Consider the following 21,679-nt stretch of genomic DNA (forward strand, 5'->3'; position numbering starts at 1 on the left):
TAAAAGCTCTGTCATTTACCTGCTCAATGAGAGGACACAGAAAATCAAATTTGTTGTACATTCACTATTTTTTGACTCCTTTTTCCGTAATCCTAGAAAGAATACATGAACCAATAGGCACCAATTTCAGATGTTAACAATGTTCAATCAAAGTTCAGCTTTTTTTTTTTTTTTTCAGACAGAGAAATTCCACACTGTAGTTCAGATTCTCTTGTGATTATCGCTTTAGTGATTGTTTGACATAATATGGCTAATTGCGCTAGTTTAAGATAAAGGAAGAGTATGTTCATGTAGTCCGTGTATGGCTGAATGCCAAAGTGCTTATCTCATGAGAGAAAATAAGAAAAAAGCCTCTCAACTCTCACTGGCGACTCTAAAGACTGAGCAGTGTGCAATCACACATGGTAGGGTGTTGTGTGGTGTTGTGTCATGGTGGCTGGTGAGCTCTTATCACCCTCTTCTGTTCCTCTTGAGGATGTCAAGAGCCAGACAGGCTCCTTCACTGATTAACTTAAAGGAGTTTGAGATTACGTCTTGCAAACTTTGGGAGAGTCTTCTGCCACTCTGATTTTACTTTGTATATTGCAGGTTTATTGTGGAATTTGTCCTCCAATGACCAGCTGAAGCATCTGTTGGTTAAAGAAGCCCTTCAGACCTTGACGGAAGCTGTTCTCATCCCTTGTTCTGGCTGGCCAGATCGAGATTACCCAAAGTCAAGTGTTCTGTCTGACCCTGATATCTTCTACAATGCCACAGGATGCCTGAGGTGAGCACTCAGTCTACAAGTACCCAAAATAATAGTGCTAAAACAGACCTGCACACTTTCTTTCGTGCTTTGAACTGTGATGGCACCAAGAGAAGGGTTTGCATACAGCTCATATTTTGAAATGCCTCATGTACTTTGTGTCAGACCAGAAGAATTACTGCTTGCTACAGTAAAAACAGCTTTCTTTGTGAGGTTCTTCTATATTGATCTGATGGGTACTCTGCAGGCTATTTATACCCATAACAGAAGATAGTAATCAGAGCCCTAGCTGCCGTGCATAGCTGCATTGAAGTCAGAGAGGTCTTTCCTGAATAACAGTTGTTGATATGATGTATGAAATCAGCTCCTGGCTGATGATGATAGTAATAATAAAAAAGCTTTTTAAAAAAGTTGTAGGAATGGTACTACAAATTAGCATTTGAGAAAAGCTAACAGTAACTTAAAAGAAACTTTAAGCCTCTGGGAACCATTTAAAGTTATTTTAGGACTTTAATGAACTGGTCTCCAAATTTTTTTGATTACACACCCATATCAGTAAAAAAACTTCTGAGCACACTACCCAGTATACTTATTTATATATAAATTATATACACATACTACTGTGCTAATATATTATGTACATTATAAAATGTACTCAATGATAGAAAGTAAATAACTAAAAGATAAAGATGGAATTAATGCTATTTTTTAATATTATTTTAATTATTAATGGTCTAAAAATATTTTAATTCTGCACCCCACTTTAGAAGCCGTTGCCCTGGTGGATGACTTTTAAAGCCTCTTCTGGTGACTTTTAAAGCCTCAAGAGAAATTTGCTGTCTTCTGTTTTATTCAAGCAGTGGTTAACAGCATTTACAGTGGATTACTAACTGTGGACAGCCAGGAGCATTAGTATTTCCTATTAAAAAACACAAAGAGGGAAGGCAGCTTTCTCTTACAGTTTTTCCGTATTATACTTTGGTGTTGAATAACCCTATAGCTTCCATTTGGGCTACTGTGAGACTAATATACTTGAAGGATTAATTGTGTTGTCATAGGACCATCAGTGGGACAACTGAAGTGCTTGTGTACCTGGAATTTTCTTTCCAGAGACTGAGCATGTCATTTTCATCTACAGCAACATTAGATATTATTGGGACAACAATGATTATGCCATTTATGCTGGGTAAATTCTGCTCACCTCTTAGACCTGCTGCAGTGCCTGCTGAGTCTTACCTGCTTTACCAGGAATGGGAGCAGTCCTTTGGGTAGTAAGCAGAACATGCTCAGCAGCAGCCAAATCACTCTTTTTTATATGTGGCATATAAACCACACCTAACAGTTATATTCAGTACCATCTTCAAAGATCCTTTGGCTAAGTACACAGTAAGAGTTAATCCCTAGCCATAATTGTTTCTTATCTAAATAGAGGACTTGGAAAGGGGACATGGAACAAAGAAGTACAGAGGAGTGTTCGGTTTTCAACTACTGCCAAAGACACTTACTTCAGTGTATCACAACCTGTGGTTATGCTCATTGGAAAATGGCTAAATTAGGATATAGTCATTTTTGAATAAAAATAAGTCATGTTTAGTTTTGTGCACGAGTTTAACTAGTTCAAGGCCAGGCTGCCTGAGGTTGATGAATAGTTTTACAGGTGTGCATCTACTGCTGCAATCAGGTAACAGCGTCATGAACACCATAACAGCTAGTACAGAGAAACAGAGTACAAAAGGCCTCAGCAGACCCACCCCTAAATGACTGCAGTATAAAACTCACATCTTTAAAACAGGATACGCCTTTTAAAATAACAATCTATTAAACTGTGGCCCTTTGTCTTTTTTTGTGAGTTCAAAGTGATTGTATGTTATGTAAATACAAATGTGGGTATCAGAGACACATGCCTTTTGATTACACGAAAGGCCATAGTTTGAAAAAAGTAATGTGTAATGATATGAGAGTCAAGGCATGGCCTAAGTTTTAAACTTTTCTTAGAAAAGTAAAAGGAATTAAGTTTGGAATTTAGAGGTTGGGAAGCTGCCCAGTTTTGCCTTAACACATACATGTATCTGTCTGTTTTGCTAAGATGTCCTACAACAGAGTAGGTCTAGCTGTATTACATGACTTTGTACTGTGTAAACAGTCCTTTGTCTGAGTCATGGGTGGTTTCAAAGGACAAAAGGGTTGTTAGCTATACAAAACACTCAACAATAAAGCATCTTCTTCTGCAGTAACCCCTGACAGCCCACCAACTACTAATTAACTTCAGCTTTAAGTAATAATTAACTTTTATTTATTCCCATAGCTCAAAAGCAAATTCAGAGAAACATTAACTAGCCATAACAAAATCTTTCTGACTAGTGATGTTGTCTCTGAAGTAAAGCAGATCGTCTTTTTTCATAGAAATTAATCTGAGCTGCATATGTACAGAGAACAGTCTGGCTGTCAGATGTGCCGCTCGTGATGGTGCTACTTCCTCCTGCATTTGGATTCAGGAACCATCTCTTCTCAGCAGGCCAGTGTATGGGGACACAAAGTTATTCATAGTTTTAGCATGGTATTACTCTTTCAGAGCTTATTGAAGCAACTTGATATGACTTGGTTTGTGACAAACAAGGAATAACAGTAGCTGGGTTGTTTAAAATCAAATAAAAGTGGATTCTGAATGTACCTTAACTCTATACAGAAAGTGAATGGGGCTAATTCAAAGCTGCAGTTGGTTCTGTAGCCTTAATTGAAAAGTCTCTCAAACTGACCTTTTCCCAAAGATACATTGCCTATTTAAAAAATATGATGTCCATATGCTTGTCCTTGTCATTTTTAAATGCTTGAACACTGAAAATGATAACTGAGAGGAGAACAAGGTCTTGAAAATTTGCAGTTAAAGTTGATCTGTGGGATTGGCAACATACTTCCTATCACAGAATAGTTTTTGACGAGGTTTATCATTTCTGCACAGACCAAAAATACAATATTTTTAGCACAAATCAGTATGCTTCTATTTAATGGAAATTAACAAACCTCCCAAAGTATCACCAACTATATTCCTAATTTATGTGCTGCTTAAAAAAATCTCTGTACAAAGAAGCTCTGAAAAGTAAAAACAGCAAACCACAAAAAAAAAAAAAAAAAAAAAAAATCTGTGCATTGAGGGAATGATGCTAGTAATAAAGATGTTTTAAGCATAGATATGTGCCAGAATATAAATCTGTAATTAGTCTTCTTTTTTGTAATACTAACATGTTTGTTGTGCATGTTGATAAGGTCTATAGCCTGCAGCTTCTATTACAGGATAAAAATAGTACTTTGAAGTACAATATATTATGCATTGTACAGTGCTTAGGTATAGAAGGATGCCAAAAATTCTTTTAAAAAATTTGCATATAACCATTGACTGACAGAGACAGCCACAGTCCAAATCCAACACTGTCATCTAACATGGTTGTAGGCACTGTGCCACACAATTAACAGCTAGTAAAATAAAGCTCTCTTTAACATAGTGTCAAGAGGGAAAGTGAATCCCCATCTAGCAGATGATATTGCAGATACTACTGCTGGAATGAGTGAACAACCAGAACATTCCCTGTTCTGCTAACCAGTGACTGCAAGAAATATTGTTGAATTCTGAACACCAGCTGCCTGGGTCTATGTATGCACTCACTGATAAGGTAGTCCAATGTTGGAAGGATTTGTTAATCCCATTCTCTAAGATCTTCTATTTGTCCCAAAGTTTTGCTTCTTACAGTTTTAAGGAAACTGCAGGACACAAAACTTTAAAGACCAGAATGTAGCAGTGTACACCACACAATTCTACATTAGCAATTAGAATAAATAACGGTATTGTTCAGTTCTGAAATGTGATTAGAAAAACACTGTGCCCTGAGCAGGCAGAGTAAAACAAGTCAAAAGACTTCACTGTTTGCCTGACAACAAGCCAAATAAGTAAAATTGGCATATTAAACTATGGAGGGGAGTAGTGTGAACTTTTTGCAGACAAGACAACTCTTGTTGGATTTTAAAGTAAAAGCCACTCTTTCTTGGCCTGAAAATAGTATGCATAACAGTTCTGTCTCCAGTTTCAATAGAACTGTATTGGCTATGTATTCTGGAGATACTTAGCCTCCTCCTCCATACTCTTCCTCCAAGTCTGAAAAAATAAGATGCAGAATATGTGGGTTTGTATATTATTTATACGTAATTGAATTTCTGGCATGACTTTTCCTGTGAATTAAAACGAAAGCTTAGCAGAAGGCTATTATACTTTGAATGCTGATGATGATCTTGTTACACTTTTACCTTGAAATACCTGTTCCCAAAGTTTGGGAATGTAAGATGTCTCTGTTACTCAGGGACAGAACGTGATTGTTCTGAAGCAGCTAAAGGGAGCATTGTCCTGGGTGTTGCCTTGGAGGGTTGATCTTTCCAAAAGTTATGTTCACTGATCACAATTATTCATGCAAATATTTTTTAAGAGCTAACAACCACAACTACAGTTTGTTTTGCATCACTGATTTTCACCTGTTGTCTGTCCCAGCGTTATTTTATATTACACAGGGACTCTTTAAAGACGGTGGAAAGCTGTTGTCTGAGGAAGTAGTATCATTGCACTTCAGACAAGGAGGCTGCATAACAATCCAGTTCCATTTTATCTGGAGATAAGTAGGGCAAAAGCTCTTAATGTTGGTTGAGAAGTATAATGGCAGATCAAGTTTGTAATGGGAGCTTCTAGCCAAGGTTGTAAAACAAATGACTAATGATAACAAGTCTTTGAACCTAGGCTTTTTGCATAGCATAGCCATTCCTTTAGGTTTATTTCCATCTGTTCTTATCTTCTCTTGTCTAGTCTTTGGTCTGTCTGCTCCCCCCATTCCTGAAAGGAATTTTGTTATTTCCAGCCAGCAGCTTGCAGCCTAGCATTACTGTGTAGATCCCTGGATTCCTTTCCCTTCTCATTGCATTTTTGAATTGCATAAGGCATGAAGTGAATACAATTTCCTGAACTATTTCAGGAAATTGTTGTCACATAATTGAGTTAAATTCAAATTACCAGTTTTGGCAGGATGAGTCCCAGGAGCAAAAGCCTTCTTCTTATCAGTAGTATGGATCATTCACAGCAGTGCAAAAACCTTTTCCAACATTGTCTGCCAGAATGTTACTCAGTGCTGGCTTAAAGGAAGTATCCCTTTCATTTGGTTAAATTTGCAGTGCAACTGAACATATATTATCATTCTGCTTCTATCGAAATCATGCTTGATTTTACTGTGTTACAATTCTTTGTACTTACCTCACTTGGATCATAAAATATTCCCTGACATGGAATTAGCTGATCCTCCATAAATGCCACTGGAATAAGGGTGAATGCCTACTTCAGACACAGATATATTTCTACCATATGCATGTGCAGGAGAAAATAGAAGCAGCAAATTCAGTGTGAGATGAATGAGGCATGTAGGTAGTGACATGTATCCACTTTAGCATGCAGTATTGTTTGGGCATGTCACCAGGATTAGCATATGTAAGCATGCCAGAAGTCAGAGATTTTTAATGGCTAGATGATATCAAAGCTTAAGTTCCAAGGCTCTCAAAGGAAAGAGCCCCTGCAAGCAGCAATCTGTCTAATGCTGCATCTCCCCAACCGTTCAGTACTGATGCAGGGCAGAAGTATCAGGAATTGTGTAGCAGAAGAGATTTTCTACAAAACTGTTGATCTTGACTCCAGCTGATTCTTTTTTCCACAGATGTATTTGTTTTAGTATACTTCTGATGAAATGCAAGTAAAACAAGCTTGCATAACAGGCTTGAAGATTTGTAGGTATCCCTGGAGTCTCACATTGAGGTTGCCAGGAGCTGCAATTCTGGGCCAGTCCAACCATGGCAATTGCCCCAGTGATGCACATTTCAAGACCTCCGGGAGCTCCACTACAAGAGAGTCCAATTCATAAACTCAGAGGGAGGTGCTACAGTTGTCAGGAGACAAAAATCTTGGGAAGGCAGTATGAAGTCAGTTTTGCAATTTGCTAAGCCATTGTTTCAAAATGATTTTTTTTTTAAATTAGCAATTGATTCTTATGTGAGGCTTCTCAGAAACATTTTTTTCCTAGTCTAATAACATTTTCTTCCTGGTATTTCCCAGCATTTCATTAGAAAAAAAAAAAGCTTCAGTTGTCAACCCATTGCCTTGAGAACTAAATCTGACCCTATTCAGAGTAAAATGGTTCCAACTGTAGTTGGACAAGTGGGAGAGTAAGAGGTCTTCCCTTCCCAGTCTACGTTGTGGTAATAAGGAGAGAAAGGGAGATGGAGAATGGAGTGGCCATATATGCATGCACACACATGGATACACATAGTGTTGCCTCTGGATAAACAGTTGAGGATCAATTACTTAAGGAAACAGTTCAGGAATGCATTTCCTTTGCAGAGCAGGACAGTGCCTCAGCTTCATACCCTTCTCTGCTTCCTGATCTATGAAGCCATGTGCCACACCACAGTCACACTAGAAACAAGGCTGAGTGATGGCTCTTCCTTTTAGAGCCATTCAGCGTGATCACAGCTGTGTAAACTTCAGTGATTTTTAGAATAACGTACTGTGACAAGATGAAGTGCTATATCAGCAGAAGTGTCTTTGGTGTGGGAAATTCCACGCTTATCTTTTAATGGTATTTTTAGTCTGTGTACCTCAGAAACTATTTATGCTATGCACTAGAAGGGCTGTAGCATGTACATTTCTGTCAGCATAACCATAAACTCACTAAAGCATGACATGTCTCAAATGTGACATCTCTAGGTAAAATTAAATTCCAAAGTGATGCCATATACAGGAACCTGAATGTTAATTCTGTGATATGTAATTCCATGAGAACATGAACTAATTTATAAATAGGGACATTATTAACAGCATGACCTAAAGTAAAACTAAAATTACAATGCATTTGCATTTAACCTAAAGATGTACCTCCCAGGGTCTGTGGGTACAGAACTTCATTGGCAGTATTTAAAATCACATGCATTTTACAGTAGTAAGCCACAGGAAAATTTAAAGCTATGCCTTCCTGGCTTTGTCATTAATAACATTTTAAACTGTTGTAATTTCCAGTGGTTAAAGTAAGTGTGTAAAATAAACTCCCTGCAAATATTTAAAGTGCATGACCCTCTTGTTTGTGATAGATGCTAACACTGGGCCGTATTTAATGTTATTTCAAACAAAGAAGCAGGAATGTGATACTGTGTGCAGCCTTTTGGCCAGCAGAGCAGCAGGAGTCCAAAATAATGAGGCCTAGATTTACAATTGCAGCATTCCATAATTCAGAGGTCGTTCCGTTGTAAAAATAATTATACCTCAAAACTGTAAATGTTGCTACTTCCCCGAAAATCAGGAGCTTATTTAGAGCCAAACTTCATACAGGAAGTGTGTCCTTGGCTTTTCATGGGTTTTTAAATCACTTTCATCATTCATTTTCAAGCTGCACTCGGGTTACCACAAAGCACAGGAAAAGTCAGCAGAAAGCAGGGCCAGCAGTGGCTTCCTGTGAGCCTGGAGGAGGCAGAAAGTGTGCGCAGGCATGCTGGAGCCACTGCGGTGCAACAGCAGAAGGCATCTGCAGAAGGCATCTGGCATTTTTCCCACTTGGGCTGAGCAGTTTCTGGAGGCTTCAGCTTCGTCTGCTTAGGTGCCAGCAGGCAGAAGGCTGCTCTGGGAAGCTGGGAAGCAGCAGAGTGCGGTGTACTTTTAACTCTTCCTCACCCCTGCACATTTTCTCTGCTGAAAGCTGTGCAGGAGCACAAGGAGTAGCACAGGGGCAGTGGAGGCATTGCACTGAGAGTGTTTTCAGTGGGACATAGAAACTATTAACTGGACCTTGAGGACCTTGGTATCTCCAAAGACGTGGGCATCACGCAGACGCCCCAAGCTCTCTCCGTGGGCTCGGCTGCCTTCACTTCCTCTCTAAGAGCACATGGGTTGCCGTGTGAACCTGGTCCGTAACTGAAATAGGTTATCTTTAAGTTGAGAAAAGGTGCCTTTATTCTGTGGTTTATTTACGAGCACATGAATGAGTTTAGGATATAAAGAAACAGCTTTTTTTCTGTTTTCCAGAGCTTTTACAATTAATGTGTGGATGTTGCTAAAACACTGAGAACGTGTGTCTGTTGGGGGGTGTTCAAGAATTGGTTGGGTTTAGGTAAATGCTAAAGGACATTTGTATGCATGGACATTTTTTACAAGGTACATTTCCTCTGATAGTTTGACATAGCTGATGTCCCATATATATACAAATACCTAAAAATGGAATAATCGGAAAAAGAAAAAAAGAAGAAGAAGAAGAAGGAAAGTCTAATTTGTTTGTTTGGAAAATCATAGAATGGTTTGGGTTGGAAGGGACCTTACAGATCCCCTACTTCCAAGCCCCCTGCTGTGGGCAGGGATACCTCCCACTGAACCAGGTTGCTTAAAAAGATCAGTTCAACAAGATGGAGATTTGAGTCATGTTATACCTTATCCATCCAAACAGCTTGTTTTTCATAGTTATTTGTTATCATCTGGGAATCCACTGAAGTAATTTTACTTAGAGGCTCATACTATTTCACAGTTCTGCAGAAGAAAAAAACAGTCATCCTTAACTTCAGTATTTTAAGATTTATCTGGAATAGTTCATCAGAGGGGCACAAGGAAATATCTTTGCCTAAATCTTTTCTTACCGATATATTCCTTCCTGCACAGAAACATGAGCTCTGCTGGCCCAGAAGGAAGGCAAAGGATGAGAGACTGTGACGGCTTGATTGATTCTCTTGTGTATTACATTCAAGGAGCTATTGCAGACCACGAGCCTAATGACAAGGTATTCTTCAAGATGGAAGGTCTTTTCCTGGGGGAAATCACAGAGAGAGCATTTTTCTGTTCAGAAACCGGTTTGCAGAAACAGTTGTGATATAGCTGCCAAGCCTGCACTTATTTCCAAAGCTTTTAGAACTACCAAAGATGAAAGTTCAGAAAGAAGCTTTTAAAAGTGTTTTTTATCCTACTGTGTAAAAGAATAACATAGCTTAGCTGTAGGAAAACAGTTTTCAGAATCACCACAGAGAACTAGAAACTTTTAAAGATTTAGATATTACCTTTTTAGTTGTCTAAGGGAGCTAGCTAGCTAGAAGTTTTAAAAAATTAATCTGGGCACTTTCCTATGTATTTAGTGCTACATACCCCTTAGGAAATGAAGAGCCTAAATCTGACTGGCAGTGTAATTTAGGAGCTTTCATCATTTTGAATGGGGTTCATTTTCCTATTTTTTTTTAAAAGCCAGTAACTGCAAGGACAGGGACACCTCCAGAAGCCAGTTCCTCTCGTTCTCTTCCTCCCACCACTGAGCCCTGAGCATCGCTTAGACTAAATGTTTGTCTTTTAGCTGGGTGCCGTTAGGTTAGGTGAGAAGACCATCAGTCACTGAGGAGGTTAACTGTAGCCTATGAGGCACTTCGGGCATGCCTGCTATAACTTGTGCTGTATAGTGTTAATTACTGTACATTTATAGCTCTTTCCTAGGATTAGTTACTTGAGCTTCTCCGTATCCCTGTATTCAGTGCCATTAGCTCCAGGGAGAATCCAGCACATAACCCTTGCGCCAATAGCTCCCTGCTGCATTTTATCTTAAAACCACTCACTCCCTTTTCACTTTCAAAAAAGGAGGTAATAAAACTATTTGCCATTAAACTCATCACTCAGAAAGTGTCAATTTGACCTTAGCTATGCCTAGAAAGGCACATCTGATTTGAGGGGAAAAAAAAAAATCTATGACAGAAAAATGCAGTATCCTTGGGTAAAACACAAAGTTTTCCTTTTGCTGACATTATGGCTGGGTGCGTACGTGATCATCTTTGCTCTTAAGTTCCTATACGTTCCTTGGCACACTTCTGGTCTGTGCCAAATAGCACATGTCCTAACAATTCCCAGGTACATTCAAGAATTATAATGTGTCAGGACCGTTTCCAACAGGCATGAACCCTGCTCTGATCCCAACCATCTGTGCCAGTTGGCCTCAGCGCTCAGGAACATCCCAGGACATGTTTAATTTCTTGGTGTAAATACAGTCTTGTGGATCACTGGCATGAAGACTAGCTCTTCTGTAAGCCATTAGAAGATCTGCAGTTAATTGTTCAAGATCCAAAAATGAAAGTTCTCCCCATGTCTACACATGCCCCTTCAAAACATGCCAAAGCTTTCAAGATTTCTATTCTTTTTCTATTTTAGGCCACAGAGAATTGTGTGTGCATTCTTCACAATCTTTCCTACCAACTAGAGGTAGAGCTCCCTGAGAGCTATGCCCAGAGCATTTATATGCAAAGAAGAAATATCCCTACCCATGACAGAACACCCGGCTGTTTTGGAACACGGAGCAGAAAAGTGAAAGAGGTAAAGCACATGTTTCCTTACATCTCATTTGGTTAAACAGTTGTAACAACTTCTGGACAATAAGGCTGTGATCTACTTTGGTTGCTTCTCTGTTGGTGATGTATCCAGTAGTGTGACTCACCCCAAAAATGTAAATTTATCAATAGCCTTTCCAAACACCCATTGTCGTGTTCAGTTGCTGATGGTGCAAGTGACAAAGCAATCACAGTTTCCTTAGTTAAGGGATACTGTCAGTCAGTTTCCTCCCTTCTGATGGATCTAAATGGTGTCTGTGCCACATACAGCAATTGTGCAAGTGTCCTACCAATGGCTGGGCATTGTGGAAGTTTTAGCAGTGAAACCAACACAGGGTAACTTGCCAGCTTCCATGGCTTGCTGGCTTTTGGATCTCTTCTTCTGATGCAATGTGGTATGGATCTCAAATATTCTGGCAGCTGGGAGTTGGTGGAGAGAAAAACAGGTATTGGGGTGGGAGAAAGGGAAAGGACATCCATTACTTTTGCTAGAGTGTATTCCTTCTTCCCCTGTTACATCCACAGTAGGGCTCTAACATGGTATTTCTCTTTCTCCTTCAGCTCAGCTGCCAATATCAATAGCTAGAGATGCAAAGCAGTTTCTCTCCCTGTCTTCTCTTTTTGGATGGAATAGTCAGTACAATTAAATATTGAAATCTTACAAGTTGCCTAAGAAATATCTGTGTTACATTAATGTTCACTTTCATTCTTATGACAAAAGTAGTCTGTAGTAATCTCTGCAAAATCATCTGGTCATAGAGTTACAAAATTGCTAGTTTAGATTGTGATGCTTTATGTCATATGTCATATATGATTCTAACAGCTTGATCTGTTTATATGTTTAGAAGCAGCAGGACACCCCACTACCTGAGGAAAGGAGCAATCCCAGGGGTGTGGAATCGCTCTGGCATTCGACACTGATTAGGATATATCTCTCTTTAATAGCAAAGAGTACCAGAAACTATACCCAGGAAGCATCTCTGGGAGCTCTTCAGAACCTCACAGCTGGCACTGGACCAGTAAGGCAGCTTTTTTCTTTTTTCTGTCACTGCTTTCTTAATGTAAATGCATAGAGTATAGGGTTGAGTTCACAGCACTGAGCTCAAATAACCACTGACAAGCCGCTGATTCCCAGGCACAGTCAGTGAAATCAAAGAACATTGAAAAGAAAGTCATAACCAGCACTGCAGATATTTCCTGCTTGGCAAATACAGGGATCACTTCTTTTCACTCTGCCTGTGTATGAAATTTGCTAATTCATTGCACAGTGAGGGATGAGTTGATGCTAAAATTGTGAAAGAGTGGTTTTGTGGATTGTAATCAGTCCCATGGGGAGAAGAAGTCACACAGCCACACATCACTTTCATGGTGAAGAAACTGATGACCTCTGTCATGTTTTGGCTTAGGAACTGGCCAAAGAGCATGTGGGAAACAGAGGGCTTGAAACTTGATTTATATCATCTTCCTCTTCTGTTGCAACTCATACATAGCATCAGATCTAAAGTAATTTAAATATACTTAAGATGATGCAGAGAACCTACTGCTGTTATTTATGAGGCTATACAATCATCATAATGACATATTATTGCCATGTACCTTACAACAGATGCCATTTGCAGTGGCTCAGACTGTTGTTTGGAAAGCAAATGGCCTTCCAAGTATTCGAACTATGCTGCATGTAAGCCACCCGACAGTAAAGAAGACAGCAGTATCACTGCTCAGGAACTTGTCTCGCAACACCTCTCTGCAAAACGATATAGGTGAGCAAAGACTAACATTGTGTCTTGGGCTTTCTTTCTCTCCTCTGCTTACTTATTCTTTCCTTCTTTAATAAAGAAACATTAAAAAAAAATGGTATGTGGGTTTAGTAGATAACTATTTATGTCAGATACTTGTAGTCCTTATGCAGTGTTAAAAATAAGGGATTTGCCTATGGAAGAATCTAACCTGTAGTTTTCTGTACATTGTGTATTCCTCATCAGATACTTCTATTGATGTTACTTTCAAAAAATAAATAATAGACACAAAATCTACACAGATTTGGACAGGGAGTTTTTCTTGTGCTTAAAATAGGGTAAAGGAAGGTAACCGCGGAGTCCTGTATGCCACAGGTATGTAGTCCTTTGTAAGAATTGTGGAACATCTCCAGTTCTTCTAGCAAAGATCGTATTTTCTTCTCTTATACATAAAACTTTAGAAGCTTGTCTCTTGCACATTTATCTTGTATAACTTTTCAGAAAATGAAGCTAGAAGATGCTACAGAGAAAATAATTGTGTTTTTGTTTTTTTTTTTGAGGGCTTTATTTCTAAAACATTACAATTATTTTCACATCAGAAGACATTTCTATTCTGAGTTCAATTTCAATTCATTTCAATTTAATTTATATTTGAATATTTTTCCTACTGATAGGATAAGTACATTCACATCATTTGTTGTCATTTTCTGTGTTCTCACCAAAGGGGGAAGGGGAAATTACAGGCCTACAGCTTGTTCATGGGATAGGTTAACCTCCAGAAGTCTGCAGAACAGTCTCCTTGGCACTGTTTAATCTTTAGAAAACATTCCAATTAATGAAAATATTATATTACGTTGTTGTGCTGATTTCAAAAGTATAATACATATGGTGTTAAAAATTGCAAGTGGTAAATCCTCTTGAAAGAGTAGGAAGTAACCTGAGAGGAAGAAGTCAGGGTTTCCGTAGGAAAAAAAAAAAATGTATAAAAGATGGTGGAAAATGCAGAAGCTCTGAAGAAAGTAGCATGAAGCTCTGGAGAAAGGTGCTTCACCTTCACAGTCATTTTCTTTCTTTACACATGGTAGAAGGAACTGAGGGAATTTCAGGTGAACATTTTCTCCATGGAAAGGAGTTATTTTTGATCGACTGTGGATCCACATATTTTTGACATATGTGGATGCAGGTCAAATTCTCCAAATAATGTTGGCCGAAAGAAAGGAAAAGTGTAATGTTTCTTAAATAAAAGTGTTTCTATTTAGCAAGCAAAATGAATATATGATACCAGTTTGAGTTAAATTTCATATAAAACGTGAAAATAAAATGATTGGAAAATGAGATTAATTTTTTTATTTGATCTGAAAAAAATAGCCTGTTCTGAACAGACATTTTCAAGACACTGCCAGATGTAAAGATACAGACATTTTCAAGATACTGCTTTCTGAAAATCAACTTACTTGATTTACCAATGAAAAAAAAAAGGCTATCATCTCTGACATAATTGCTTTGACTGATATTTATCATAGGAGGTGTCTCATTCAGTTTTAAAGGTCCTATTCTAAATTGTGTGTGATTTTATCTCAATATAAACAAACCTTGTTACACACCCACCTGAAGGAATGAGCAGAAGTCAGAGCGAACAAAATGCTCTCAGTTCAAGTGGCACACTGGATAAAGAGGACAGAATATCCAGTATGGCCTCATGCTGAGTACAAAAAGCACCTCCTTTTCCAAAATGCCCCCAACTGTTGCCTGATGCTGCTTTTTACATGGGGAGCAACTGGTCACAACCAATTGCTGACCGCTGCGATTTTCTCCACCAGCTCTGGGCATGGACTGGTCCTTATGGCACAGGTCTCCACATCGCTCCCACAAAAACTCGTGCTATAGTCACCCTCCCTCAGTTTGCTGTATACCTGTAACCCGATGATTAGCTAGAGGATGCACATGGTTCCTCAGGAAGTGGCAGCCACTGTAAAATTTTGTGTGGAGGCATTAACCTAAACTGTGGGGATATAACGCAGCTATGAAACCATGACCTTCTGGGGGGAGTAGACAGCACCATGACAGGTGCTGAATGGGAGGACTGAGGTCTTGCAGGATTCCTAGATAAATCTGTACCCGCTAATAATGGAGTTGTCTGTTTTCCAACTTACAGCTAGAGAAGTTTTGCCTGATTTGGTCTCGATACTTCCTGAGTCTGTCCCAGGGTCTGATATTGCCTGTGAAACCACAGCTTCCATCTGCTACACCTTGTATAATTTGACACAGAACAGTTCTCACAACGCACGGCTTCTCCTGAATGCTGATGGCATACCAAAGATCATTACGATTAGCATGAACAACAGGTAAGATGGCTGAGAAGCCTTCCCTCCTTCCCCTCCTCTTCCTCTTTTCCCTTGGGGAAAAAAAAAGGAACTGCAACCTCTGCTACCTGGGAGGAAAACACTGCGTCTTAAGGTACAAGGCAGCTTAAAAATGACTGCATTCTGAATAAGATTACACATATTAGAAAATACAAAAAAATCTCTTGTAACAATTGTTTCATCCACAGGTAAATTTGCCATGCTCCAGCACCTGAAATAGCACCTCCAAAGATGACTGCACAATACTAACTGTATTCTAATATGTTTAGCTGGAGACAGTCGTATTTTATCTGTCCCCAGAAAGTTTCTTTATTTCCTATTCTTTGTAACACAGCCCTGATAATCTTTAATTGTTAGCACAAGAATATATTTTATAGAAATGATGGAACCATACTTAAGAATTATTTATAAAGTGGCATTATGGATAATAGATTGTGAATTTTCTTCAATCATTCTTTAATAGTTAATCACATGTAACCAATATTCAAACAGTAACAAATAAAAAAGAATAATGCTTTATGAATATGAACAATTATTTTGTTTGCCTTCTTCTCTTTTTACAAAAAGAAAGAGAAAATTCATCTCATTAAAGGAAGCCTCATGAGGCCCTGAACAGTATTAATCCTGTCTAATTAGCTAGATATTTTACCTGCTGGGAAGATCCTTTAGAATACTTATTATTCTGAGGTTTATTTTCCTCAACTGAATTTGAATTAATATGATAGTTTTCTAAGATTAAGTCTATAGAGTACTTCATTTATCTATAATTTTGCAGAATGAGTTAAGCAGGAAGGTACATTTCATTTGCTTCAGTAGTCAGGACAGCATGAGGTGCACTAGAATGCCTAAAGAGCAAGAAAGCAGCATTTAAGAGGAAAGGGTGACAGAACAAATGCTACAAGGTTACATATTCTGAAGTCTACATATGCACTGTGATTATGAAGTGGAAATTTAAACGTTTTATCATTCTTTTTTCAAAACTGCAGTAACATGTTCAGCAAAGCTAGTAAGGCTGCTTCAGTCCTCCTCTGTTCCTTGTGGTCACATACTGATCTCCACAGTGCTTACAAAAAGGTAAGACCTGGCTTGTAGCAGAAACATTTAATCTGTCCTTTCAGATCTATTTCAGGTCTCGTTTGACCTCTGTGGCTCTTAGCACTTCTGCGCTATTACTTGATAGGATTTCAAGGGATCTCTGAATTTGGTGTTTCTCTTACTCATGTATAGCATGACCAGCAGCTCAAGGGAGGGGATTTTGCCCCTCTGCTCTCCTCTCATGAGACCCCGCCTGATGTGTTGTGTTCAGTTCTGGGCCCCCAGCACAAGGACATGGACCTGCTGGAGCATGTCCAGAGGCCACGAGGGTGATCAGAGGGTTGGAGCACCTCTCCTATGCAAACAGGCTGAGGGAGTTGGGGTGGTTCAGCCTGGAGAAAAGAAGGCTCCGGGGAGACCTTACAGCAGCCTAAAGGGAGCCTAAAGGAAACCTGGGGAGAGACTCTTAGTCAGGGAGTATAGTGCCAGTACAAGGAATAATGGCTAAAAACTAATAGAGGGAAACTTCAGATTACATATTAGGAGGAAATTCTTCACTCAGAGGGTGGAAAGGCACTGGAACAGGCTGCCCAGAGCAGCTGTGGCTGAAAGTGTTCAAGGCTAGGCTGGATGGGGCTTTGGGCAACCTGGTCTGGGGGGAAGTGTCCCTGCCCAAGGCAGGGGATGATTACAGAAAATCTTGCACAAGCAATCCATGCCCTTAATTTTCGCTCATCTTTGTTCATATTCTCTCCCTCTGCGGTTTTATATGCACTGGAAAAGTTTATGAAAAATGTTGCTGCTGCCTGCCAGATCAGATAGCGAGAAGAAAATGCTTAGTAGCTGTCCATCCACCACTGACTGAACGAACCTGACACAGAGGGCATAAGATGCTAGCAAAAGCAAATGAAGGGCAAAGCAGCTTCTTGCTTTAAACCCAGAGCAGTTTTGTTCTCCTTGTTTGCATGTTCTGTAAGCCCAGGGACAAACAAAATGGTACAGCCAGGAAAAGGTTTGGCAAACAGTTACTGCCATAGTCAAAATCAATCAAAAAATGACCAGCATGAATCAGCCAGCCAACAAACCAACTTGTTTCTTTCCTTTTGAGGTTCTATAAGTGCTTTTTCTATGCACAGCTGGGTTGACTTCAACCTGCCTACCTCCAGCTTGCATTTCAAACTGTACTCATTCCCTATTTTCCTGCTGCTTAGAATTTGTCACCTAAAATTCCCAATAACCTAAAATTATCCCATTTTCCCAGCCTTCAGCGTGTTAGCCAGTTTGTTTCTTAACAAAGTAACAATGCAACTGAAGGCTTCTAGCTTTACAAAAACTAAAAATTAAAAAAAAAAAAAAAAAAAAAAAAAACATTAAGAACTGTAAATTTTTTATTCCAATTTGCTCAAGGAAATGTACATAATACAGTATCTTTTTACAGTCTTGCATCATACTCAGCAGTATGCTGCCTCACAAATCAGAAATATGCATTCAAGAATAAGGGTCCTGGAACCATAACACAATATCCCAGAAGGCACAAATTTTCTGAAGTCTTTGGTATTTTGGATGTGCATATAAGACACATATGTCTATTCTGATTTTCAAAAATCCTGATTACTTGCTGTTCCTGTATGAATCATGGCCCCTAGAGATATCAGGTACAGCACTGAAAACTTAAGGCGACCTAACGTCTGGATATTTTTTTTAGAAGTCAGCCTAATAACCAATGGAAATCATGTGATCAAATGAGATTGATACAATCCTGAGGCATTTTGGCATTGTCCTGAACTCTTTGTTCAGATAGAGTTAATCTCACGTGACATTAGCAACCTAGAGTTACAAGTCTGTAGAGCTGAACTAGAGGAATAGGCTCCCCATACAGTCACTGGAGAGTTAAGCAACTCCCAACAACAATTCATAGAACCACAGAATATCCTGAGTTGGAAGGGAAGAAGACTCATTGAATCCAACTCAATCAAGAATCATTGAGTCCAACTCTTAGCTCCACAAGGGACCACCCAAAAGCCAATGACCACTGCCCTGGGGAGCCTGTTCCAGTGCCCAACCACCCTCTGGGTGCAGAACCTTTCCTTAACACCCAGCCTGACCCTCCCCTGTCCCAGCTGCATGCCATGCCCTTGGGTCCTGTTGCTGTCCCCATCCCCAGAGAGCACAGCATGCCTGCCCCTCTGCACCCCTCGTGAGAGAGCTGTAGAAGACCTTTTCACTTATCTTAGTCTAAACTGAGTCACTTTGGGGAGATGCATATTCTGTCTCTGTCTGCCTAGACCTCTGTCATGACTCCCTACCTAGTTTTATGCAGGTAAACTCACCTTTCCCTTGCAGAATTGGCACCGAAGGTAATTAATTATTCTTTCTTTCATTCCAAAGGCTGACTTTAAGAAGACAGATTTCATCAATACCCGGACCACGAAAGCCTATAACTCACTAAAAGACTGAGTCAAATCATAATACGACTGAAGATAAAGGAGATTGTACATCAATTAATGTAACTATCTTCATCTGGTTGGTGTTGCTATCACAAACCAGGAAGTATCTCAGAAAAAAAGAGACTTCAGTGGCCTGTGATAGCTGACCTGTGTTTTTAATCCTAATCACATTGTCACTGTGTATATCAATGTATAAATAACCAAAGATGGATTCTTCAAGACAGCTGAGGTGAAGTTTCATTTAGGTTTACCATTTTTCAGAGTTTCAGATTGCCTTTAGTATAACAGGCATTTATACAGAGAGGTTTGAAATGCTGATTGGCAGCAAATTATTTTCAGATTGTTTTATACAAATAGTTTTCTACTGTGGGTAAGCATCAAGTGCACTGCTCAGGACGTAGTAATTTTTCACCTGTTTTTTTCTTCACATAAGAATTTCCAGACTGTGAGTATGCACAAGAAGCTGTTTCACCACCTGCACTGTAAAAGCACCAAGGCAGTTAAAATGACTATTTTTATATTACTTGTATTCATGTGCTCACTGGTTCTTAAACCTCTTTCCTTTGAGATATCATCAGCAAAAGAAACAAACTTGATTTTACATATGTCTCCTTATTCCTGGCTCTCCTCATCCTTGCTCACATGGCTGTTGGAATTGATAACTCTGTCCAGAAAGGGTTTTCTCTAGAAGCAATATGTCAGCCACTTTGGGCTGAACTTAGATCCATCATTCTTTGCTAATTGTTGGAAGAGTTAGTTGCTGGTGATTCAGTGATTATTTTAAGAAAATCACATTTTCAAACCAATTCTGTTGATTAAATATAGTAAAGGGGGTGGAGTTGTGTCTTTATTTTTGAAGAAATAGATATGTGTACGCAAGATTAGGATAATTGCTGCTTGAGGAATTCATCTGATCCTGCTTCATATTCTTTTAGTTGAAATCATCATCCTCCCTACAGCAAATACCTGCAGTGTGATAACTCATGGACTATGTCTGCACATGTGGAAATAGGTAACAGGAGGAGACAAATTCCTAAACACCTGAAGGCTGTTCCCATTATGTGATCCTAGGAGAGGAAAAAGAAGTATTAAAAATCCCTATCTGATGCCTTTAGTGAGCAAGACTTATCTCAACAAACCAGCAGTTAAATTGTCCATTAAGCCAATTGGACATGAATATGTAAATATGTAAATCTCTGTGTATTGGATTATGAGTTGACATGATCTGGCATTACTCTGCTAATCAGAGGAGCTAAGCGACGTTTATGGCAACCAAAACTTTGGCATATTCATTCACAGCACTTCCTGCAATAAAGGAATCTGTACTGTGCCCCCACCCTGAACTGCTGGCACAGCAGCTACCACAGCTCTCCTTGCCCAGAAGGGTATGGCTAATCCTTTAAGCAGAGACCTCACAGAGGAGAGCATCAGCCCCATTCATTTCAACAGTTCTGGCCAAAGGTTTAGCTCCCAGAAGAAATGTACAGCCAGAAGACTGTGACATTGTACCGTGTCCAAACATATTTCTGGATATTAGGGAGCTAAATTCTGCTTGTAGATGCATAGTTCTCCTAGAGTCCCCAGGAAGTCACACACCTGCATGCAGAACAAAATGTGTCCTAGAAGTTAAACAAACAACCCTGTTTTCCTAGCACAGGTCATTTTCATAGGTCTGTTGGCCTTTCACATTTGCTTTGAATAATACAAATCAAATGCATTCCAGTAGGAGGTTTGAAAAATACTATTGTTTTTTAAAAGGTCATTTTAAAAATACACCAGGTCCAAAAACAACACAGGGGAGGGGAATTTATAGCACCTCATGTTGAGAAAAATATTTTTATATATTTTAAAATACGACAGAAAACAGACAATTAAAATCTAACTTTATCTCCTAACTTGTTAACCCAAATAATGCTGCATACGCCACGAATGAATAAAGAGCAAGAAGCCTGAACAAGTTTACTTTCCCTGCATAAAGGTAGTGGTAGTGCAAGTTAACATACAGAAAGCAAACTACAGACACAGTAGCACAGGAATGAAGAATTGCAGTCTAAAGATCAGGGAGAGGGCTGTTAGAAATAGTCAAGCACTGGTTTACTTCTGTTAAACTCACACTCAGTTAAAAAGAAGACACACCAATGTTGGGCATTTTTAGGCATTCTAGTTAGTCTAACTCCCAGTAAGAGATAATTAAGAATAGGGTGCAAACTTTTTGAGTTGTTTCTACAGATAGTGTCTCTTTAAAATCACGGTGGTGTTCAAAAGTCCCAGAGAGGAATGTCAGGCCTGGCAACAATTGAAAGCTATAAACATGGATGAGAAACAATGACACGCCTTATTACAACTGATCTCCTACTTGTATGTAATCAAAAACATTTCAGCAGGATTCCAAAGAAAGCAACAAATGTTAGAGAAATAATAAAGTGTTCTCTCTAACACACACACAATAAAAAAAAAAAAAAAAAAAAAAAAAAAAAAAAAAAAAAAAAACTGTCCTTGGTCTTTGTTATTACTAGTGAAACTCCTTGCTGGAATGCAACAAATGTATTTTCAAATCTTACCCCTTCTTTTTAAAGGGCAAATTCATTTCTGAATTACATCTAGGTACAGTGACTGAGACTCCTACAACTGGAGCCTGAAAGCATCAGAGTACTCTCGCAAATAATTTGTTTATACTTTCACGATCTGTTACAACTCTGTCCAGTATTGCTGAGCTGTCAAGGCACCAGGAAATTTCTTTGTTCCTCTTTAATTGAGCTAAACCTTTGCTAGTAAACTTTACCATGGGCCATATCACTACTGAATCATCCTTGCCATAGTCTTGGATTTGGGAAATAAAACCTTCCCACTTGCTCTTACAGAGAGGAGAGCCAAGACCTTGACTTTAAACGTAGTGATGGGCATCCAGAAAGTCTTTGGCTGAACCAGGAACTGACCCCA

The 21,679-nt window shown here is 39.1% G+C and overlaps 1 protein-coding gene across 1 annotated transcript in view; it reads left to right on the forward strand.

Annotated features, from left to right (window-relative positions):
* The window catches only part of PKP2 (plakophilin 2), a 45,888-nt gene extending 24,692 nt beyond the window's left edge, over positions 1-21,196 (forward strand). Inside the window, 8 exon segments of the mRNA XM_032188492.1 lie at positions 589-766; positions 9,462-9,579; positions 10,983-11,144; positions 12,004-12,177; positions 12,765-12,918; positions 15,050-15,239; positions 16,244-16,331; positions 18,681-21,196. Coding sequence (XP_032044383.1) covers positions 589-766; positions 9,462-9,579; positions 10,983-11,144; positions 12,004-12,177; positions 12,765-12,918; positions 15,050-15,239; positions 16,244-16,331; positions 18,681-18,749 — 1,133 coding nt within the window. The 3' untranslated portion in view covers positions 18,750-21,196.
* The last annotated feature ends 483 nt before the right edge of the window (positions 21,197-21,679 follow it).

This window comes from Aythya fuligula, chromosome 1, assembly GCF_009819795.1.
Source record: "Aythya fuligula isolate bAytFul2 chromosome 1, bAytFul2.pri, whole genome shotgun sequence".
NCBI classification, from domain to species: Eukaryota; Metazoa; Chordata; class Aves; order Anseriformes; family Anatidae; genus Aythya; species Aythya fuligula.